This window comes from Manacus vitellinus, unplaced genomic scaffold, assembly GCF_001715985.3.
Source record: "Manacus vitellinus isolate BGI_N305 unplaced genomic scaffold, ASM171598v3 scaffold_32_pilon, whole genome shotgun sequence".
In the NCBI taxonomy this organism is placed as follows: Eukaryota; Metazoa; Chordata; class Aves; order Passeriformes; family Pipridae; genus Manacus; species Manacus vitellinus.
In genome coordinates, this window is record NW_021940460.1 from 2,464,362 (window position 1) to 2,471,478 (window position 7,117).

The following is a 7,117-nucleotide window of genomic DNA, read 5'->3' on the forward strand; positions in this document are numbered from 1 at the left end:
CTCCCTGGAGCCTTCTCTTCTCCAGCTGAACCCCCCCAGCTCTCCCAGCCTGGCTCAGAGCAGAGGGGCTCCGCTGCATGGAATTGTGGAATTCTGCTCATCTCTGTCACTGGACTGGCAAGAACCTTAAAAAACACACAGGAAAAAAAAGACACCTGAGAAATGGAGCACCAAAGTGGTGGGAAATGCTGAGCAGAGGGGCTGGGGGGGCTGCAGGGCCAGTGCTGGTCACCTCCAACAATGGATGTGGTCAAGAAAAGGTTGCAAATAAAGAGGAAGCCAAACACTCAAGGGGCACTTCAGTCTGCCAGCATTTTTTATATCTCTCAGCTCTGCTTCACCAACCAATTACAGATTAATTTACAACCCACTAAAGAACAACACAGGATATGGGATCTACCCTCAGGGCAAGCAGTTTTCATTCAGAGATCTCAAATCCCCTTACAAAGGAAGCCACTATCACACCACACTCAGAACATCCAGCCAGAGGTTACCTTTAAAGTTATTTTTAGGGCTTTTTTTCCCTTCTTTTTTTTCCCCTTGGGCACTCACAAGCCTTACTCAGAAAAAGCAAACCTCAAGATCTCTTGTAACGTTGTTTAGGAATTACAGTTCTTTCCAATAGCCAGAGAATAAAGATTTGAACAGAGGAAAGGAGAAGGGTGAAGTGTCCCTGTGACAAATCCAGATTTCATGCTGGAAGTGGTCCCTAAGAAGTTAAATTCTGGTTTTTCTAAAGCTTATTTTAAAATGTAAACTGAATTCTGAGCCAGAGTAGCACAGGTCAAAATCCAGAGACTGAGCTGCTGCAGAGAAGGGCTCACTTGTCACAAAGGAATCTTCCACCCATTGAAAGTTTTTGGAGAGGCTCTAAATGTGCACATCCATTTGAACTGACAGTGAAGCACCCAAACTTTGTTCCATTTGGTTAAAATATGGCTAATGATTCTTTCAGACTCTTAAAAAGTTTCTACCTGCAGCACCAAGTTGGTCTGTAAACCTTGTGCCTTAAATCCCTTAATGCCCACTGCCCCCTTCCAAGCACACCCCAGGCAGCTTCAGCAGGAGCTCCTTCACCCCACATTTGGTCTCCCACAGCTGCCACACACTCCAGGGGCTCTTAGGGAGCATTGGAAGAGGTGGGATTTACAGTCACAGTGGTGGGACATGGCTGACTTGTTGGGGAACAGTGCCAAAGGGGATCAGGAAAGCTCTCCTGGGGCAAATGGACATAGAAACTCCTTGAACACCCCCCTCTCTATCTATACTGCATCATTAACCTTTTTGTTTCAGAACAAAACAGCATTAATCTCAAAATTGTGTCAACAAAACATGCCCATTTGATTACTTCCCAGCCCATCACAAAGAAGGAATTAGGATATTATTATTGCTGTTACTCACGGCTGAAGTTTATAAATGTGAAGGTTAATAAAGTCATTCCATTCCCTGGGAATGAGTCTTGATTGTGATAACTAGAGAGACAGATCAATCTCCCAGCTGGGGGAGATAATCTGCAGCAAGAACTGGTGTCCCTGTGATTAATAACATCTTACAGGCCACAAACACACCCTTTAGAGTTCACTTTCACCTGATAAATACATCCAGGGGAGCAACTCTGGAGGACAGTGAAAGTGTGGCCCAACTGTAAAACTCAAAATCTGCCTAGTTCTTAAATCCACCAAGAACCACCACCACATATTATAGGATCTGGTGCACTAAGGGTGGGATTTACTGTTGTATCAGCTGGCATTTAATATATTTGAATGTATTACCAATATACACCCGACCTTGGGGCAAATTTTTGTGCTCAGATTCCACGTGCAGGAGGCACCATCACCCTGAACTGTGGAACTTTACCCTCAGCAGCTCTTTAAAACTCCATCTCTTCTCTAAGGGAGAGTATGGAATAGCTGCAACTCAAGCAGGAAGAGAGGTTTTGGCATTCCCCTGAACTCCTGAATCCACCTGCCTGATCCAAATGACTGCAAGGAGGCAGGGCCTGCTCCAAGCCCTCTGACAATACTTTACAAAATGCAATGAGCCTGCAGCATGTGGGAGGAAAAAAAAAAGCTGTAAAAGAAAACTCAGCCTTGATTTCCATCAAGTCAGGTAACAAGAGATGGATGCAAAATTAAATTAAGATGACCTGCAGAGATGTGAGTGGACATTTATTAGTCACACTCACCTCCACAGCCTCACTGCCAGCCCAGAAAAGGCAGGACAAGGAATTATGACCATCTGTGCTAGTGAATCACACAAGAGGCAACACAGAAGAGGTCAAAGCTGGGCCTTAAAACATTTCAAATTGTCTACATTGCACGAGGCAGGCCCTGCTGTCCCACCCCCCACGTGCAGAGGGGTGACCACACAACACTGACACCCAAAAAACCCGTGCTGGAAACCCTTCTGCCCACTCCAAATCCAAGTAACTCTGAGGATGAAGAACTGCCTGTGATATAACCCTGAAGACACACAAGTTTCTCTCAAACTTGTATGTGAATAGCTCAGGTAGAAACCCCTGTGGGGGTAAGGATTTACTGCAGGGCAACAAGTTACCTCAGTGTAAAATAAATGTCAGATTAATTTCATGCTGTTCAGAATTCCATGAGAGGAAAGATGACTAAAAGGAGAGCACAACTCACCTGACACAGGAAAATTCTCACTGCACAAACTCAGAGCCTCCAAAGAGAGGATGGGACTTCAACTGAGATGGATTTGAACAGCTACAGCTTCCTGCCTGGCAGCAAGAGAGCCTGGTTGTGATGAATTGCTGTCATAAATGCAGATCATCTGCTCTCTCATACCCAGTCCTCAGCATTCATTTTTATCACAGTAAAGAACTGCACCTATGGGGTCCTCTCAGAGCTCGAGGGTTTGCACAAACCTGTCCATGTGCACATTCCCCAGCAGAGTCAGCACCAGGACAAAGCCATCCTTCCTCCCAGGCACAGCCATCAGCTCAGGCTCCCTCCTGGAATGCTGACACATCATCCCACGCACCCCAAGAAAGCCCTTTCTCCATTCCCTGCTCTGGTTGCAGGAGCATGAAACCAGAACTGTGGATTGCAGCTGGGCAGATGTGCCATGCAGAACGGGAATAAAGGGGCCAGTAATGAGAACTACAGCTTTTAAGGTCTTAAATTTAATCCAAAAAAAAAAAAATAAAAGGACATGCCCACAGCAGCACACTTCTGTGGCACCAGTGACAAAGGCTGATCCAAGTTTTAGGGCCTCCTGTCCATCAGCTGACAACAGTTCATATCCCAAAGGGCCAGGACACTTCCAGGCACGCTGAGAGTGAACTTTCAATTCCACACCTACACTTGCACCCTCAGGATTTAACCATTTGCAAGAGGGCAGCATTCACCTGGCACAGCAGAACATCTTTGCCATCTCCTCCAAGAAAAAAGCTCAAAGGATCAGAAACTGCAGCTCAACTTGAGGTGAGTGTGTGAGCTCAGACACAAACTGTAGCTCAACTTGAGGGCAGTGTCTGTGCTCAGATAAAAACTACAGCTCAACTTGAGGTGAGTGTGCTCAGAAACTACAGCTCAACTTCAGGTGAGTGTCTGTGCTCAGAAACTGCAGCTCACAACTTGAGGGCAGTGTCTGTGCTCAGATAAAAACTACAGCTCAACTCGAGGGGAGTGTCTGTGCTCAGAAACTACAACTCAACTCGAGGGCAGTGTCTGTGCTCAGACACAAACTGCAGCTCAACTTGAGATGAGTGTGCTCAGACAAACTACAGCTCAACTCGAGGGCAGTGTCTGTGCTCAGACAAACTACACCTCAACTCAAGGGCAGTGTCTGTGCTCAGACAGCAGCTGCCCCACTGATCAGGGGCAGGCACTTGGGTCACAGCCACAGGAACCTGATCAACACAGACATAGAGGTTACTACAGAATTGCAAGTACAACACACAGGCCTCCCACTGCCCGGGCAGAGCAGCAAGAAAGCTGAGGAGAAAGTGGTTTGAATGTTTAAACAAAGGCACAGAGAGCAGGGAATCTCCACTGCCTGTGTATAAACCCACACCACAGTGACTTCAGCCCTGCTCACCACCAGCACAACGAGCTGGAGAAGTGAAGAGCAGGAAGTATTTTATTGCTGTGCTCACTTTTTATTCACAAACTGGGCTATGACACGTGGTTTTCCTGCATTACTCTACTCCTCCATCATGGTGTTGCCACATTTTGTCAGTCGGTGAAAAACCAGTGCCTAATTCTGCACAGAACTGCTGGATGTCACCACGTCCCTTTCCTGGGCCCAGGATTCAGCAGTTCCCTGTTGGCCGCTGACCTCTAGTGGTGAGTGAAGGAGGGAGAGGGGAAAGGACCACAGTTCCACCGGGAAAACACTGATCCTTTCTCCCTCCAGATCAAAGCCAAAGGGTCAGCCACCCTCCCCTCACCAGCTGCAGTGCACAAGTCCATCCCAATTCAGGGACAGAGTCCCCTCCCAAGAGCCTGCCTTGCCTTCAGGTCAGTGGGGCTGCTCTCCTCACAGAGGTTGTAACAAACAGCAGAATTGTTTTATTTACCTCCTTCCCCTTCCCTAAGGAGAGGAACAGAGATGCCAATGCCCTCCCTGTAGCACTGTCCCCTCCCCAGACACAGCCTCCTGTCAGGCAGGGCCTGGCTTGGGGTGTCCCAGTGCTGCCATCTCAGCTCAGACCACTGAGGAAATCCTTGTATTTTCACAGAATCCCAGAACAGCTGGGGTTGGAAGGGACTTTAAGGACCATCTCACCCCCTGCCATGGGCAGGGACACCTTCCACTAGCCCAGGTTGCTCCAAGCCCCATCCAGCCTGGCCTTGGACACTTCCAGGGATCCAGGGGCAGCCACAGCTTCTCTGGGCAACCTGTGCCAGGGGCTCATCTTGGGGAAGAGCCGTGGGAAGCCCACACTGCAGAGGCTCCCAAGGTAAGGAAGGTGTAATTACAGACAGAGGTTGGTGTAAATATTCCCTCAGACTGAAAACAACACCTTACCACTGCAGCACCTGCTTGGGGAACAAGTCACAGTTGGTCTGTACCTACATCCAGCACACTTCCAAAGTATGTTACTTTTTGGGACAGGCTCTCCAAGAGCTCGTATTTTACTCTCCCACAACCAAACCCTACAGATTCACATCCAGGCAATAATATTTTAAACAATCCAACTGATCAGTGGCAAAGACCTGACCATTCCATACCCACAGGAACAGCAGTACCTTTGCTTTCTTCATGTGGCCCATGATATTGCCAAGATCTTCAACATCAATGATAGAATTGGTGCCTCCAGCTTCCTCAGCATCAGCTTCCTCCTCACTACTGGTTTCAAACAATTCCTCTGCCTGTGGGAGAGATCAGAGAAAAACAATTAAGAATTTATCTGAATGTTAAACATAACACCTTTTATCTAAGTGAGATAACTATTAGTGAAGACCTCTGAAAACAAGGAATATCCTACTAATAACCTGAAGGATGTACATGGAAGCCTGAAGCCCTTTAAACCCTTTAAGTGCTCCTAGATGAATGAACAGGGAGAGAGGGATTTGCTTTCCAAGGTAAACTCTCCACAGAGCAGAAAGGTTTCTCTCTTTCTGTACAAATCCAAGGTATAGCAAAACAGCTCTGGTGTAACAGCAAGATTTATTCCTCTTGCCCCTGCAGCAGCCAGCACTCCCAAACTCAGCCAGAAGAGACACTTATTGTCCTACAAAATTCCCCAAGGCCACAGCAAACATTCCCAACCCACAATAAATGGCTTGAGTGAAGGTTAAAGTGCCACGGCAGCTCTGGATCTTGCACTGGAGAGCAGGAAAGAGGATTTCTTATTCAAAATCTGCAAATCTGCAGATTTCTTATTCAAAATCTGCAATCAACACTCCAGCTACATGAATACAGGCAGATACATACAGAGGAAATACAGGACTTGCCCAGGTAACACTCCCCAAGCTGCCTCTGGAAAAACCTTGGGATGCAGGCAGACAAGCTAAGCTGCACCAGGATGAAGTGGAAGCAGGTTAACTGCTCTCAGGGAACTAAATGCTTCACCTGGCCATGGGACAAAGCAAAGGCTCTGATGAGAACCCAGAACTCAGACTGGAGCATCTGCCACAACATAAACTTCACCCCAGTCAGGAGGAAGACACCCTCACTTAGCTGGGTCCAGCACTAATTCTTTTTGGATGGTTCATTCCACATATTATCAGCCATGGGTTCTCATCCCTCATCCCCCTCTGCTCCAGAACAAAGTGTCAGGCTCCCACAGCATGCCTGTGGGCTGGAGGAGGAAGGAGAGAAGCTGAGGGGGCACTGACCCACTCCTGAGGCCTCAAGGACTGTGGCTGTACCTCAGTGTTCTCGTGCTCCGATGCCCCGCGCTCGTGATCCGAGCTCTCCTTGCTCTGCTTCCCTGGAGATTTGCACTTCCCTTTCTTGCACTTCCCACTGCAGGGCTTCTTCTCCCCCCTGCAGAGGGCCTGGAGCCGAGTGAGGAATTTGGCTTTCCAGGCCTGGAAGTCGCCCTCGATGCTGCCGTGCCTGCTCTGTGCCACGTTGCAGTCGCCCTCGGCGCGGGTCATCACACGGCTGGCACCGAGCATCCACAGCCACCTGTCCATCCTCCTGCCGACCTGGGACGGCAGCAAAGGGGCAGGGATATTAAACCAAGTCCAAAGGAAAGCAGGAAACTAAAAAAAAAAGCAAGGATCAAGCCTGGAAGGAGAGCTAGCGAGCTGCACAGGACTGCAGGGCAGGGACTCGTGGAGTCCCTCAGCGCAGACACAAGGCAGCCTGAACGCCCCACACCCCCTCAGATGGTTGGAAAATCCCTCTGTTGTCACACTGGTGTGGCAAGGGATGAGCTCTGGGAACAAGCTGCTCTGTGTGATGCCTGCTGCTCAAGGTGTGTAACACATTTCATGTAGCCCCAGTTGTAAACACAACAACCTGGAGACAGGAGATGTCATTTTTAATGAGTGAGGTGACACCGATGACCAGGCAAAGATACTGCCACAATCTGCATCAGGGAATAAAGCTAAAATCCACAACACACAAAGCAGCCAAGTTTGAGGAAAGCCCTGTAAACTAGAAGGCAGCAAGTGAGAACATTTACAGTCCTGTACCCTCA

General features: G+C 48.4%; 1 protein-coding gene across 1 annotated transcript in view; it reads right to left on the bottom strand.

Moving 5' to 3' along the window:
- The window catches only part of LOC103759487 (S-adenosyl-L-methionine-dependent tRNA 4-demethylwyosine synthase), a 93,755-nt gene that overhangs the window by 82,620 nt on the left and 4,018 nt on the right, over positions 1 to 7,117 (bottom strand). Inside the window, exons 5-6 of the mRNA XM_029961392.1 lie at positions 6,339 to 6,620; positions 5,214 to 5,336 (exon numbers count right to left, since the gene is read on the bottom strand). Of these exons, the coding sequence (XP_029817252.1) occupies positions 5,214 to 5,336; positions 6,339 to 6,620 (405 nt within the window). The remainder of the gene's footprint in view (positions 1 to 5,213; positions 5,337 to 6,338; positions 6,621 to 7,117) is intronic.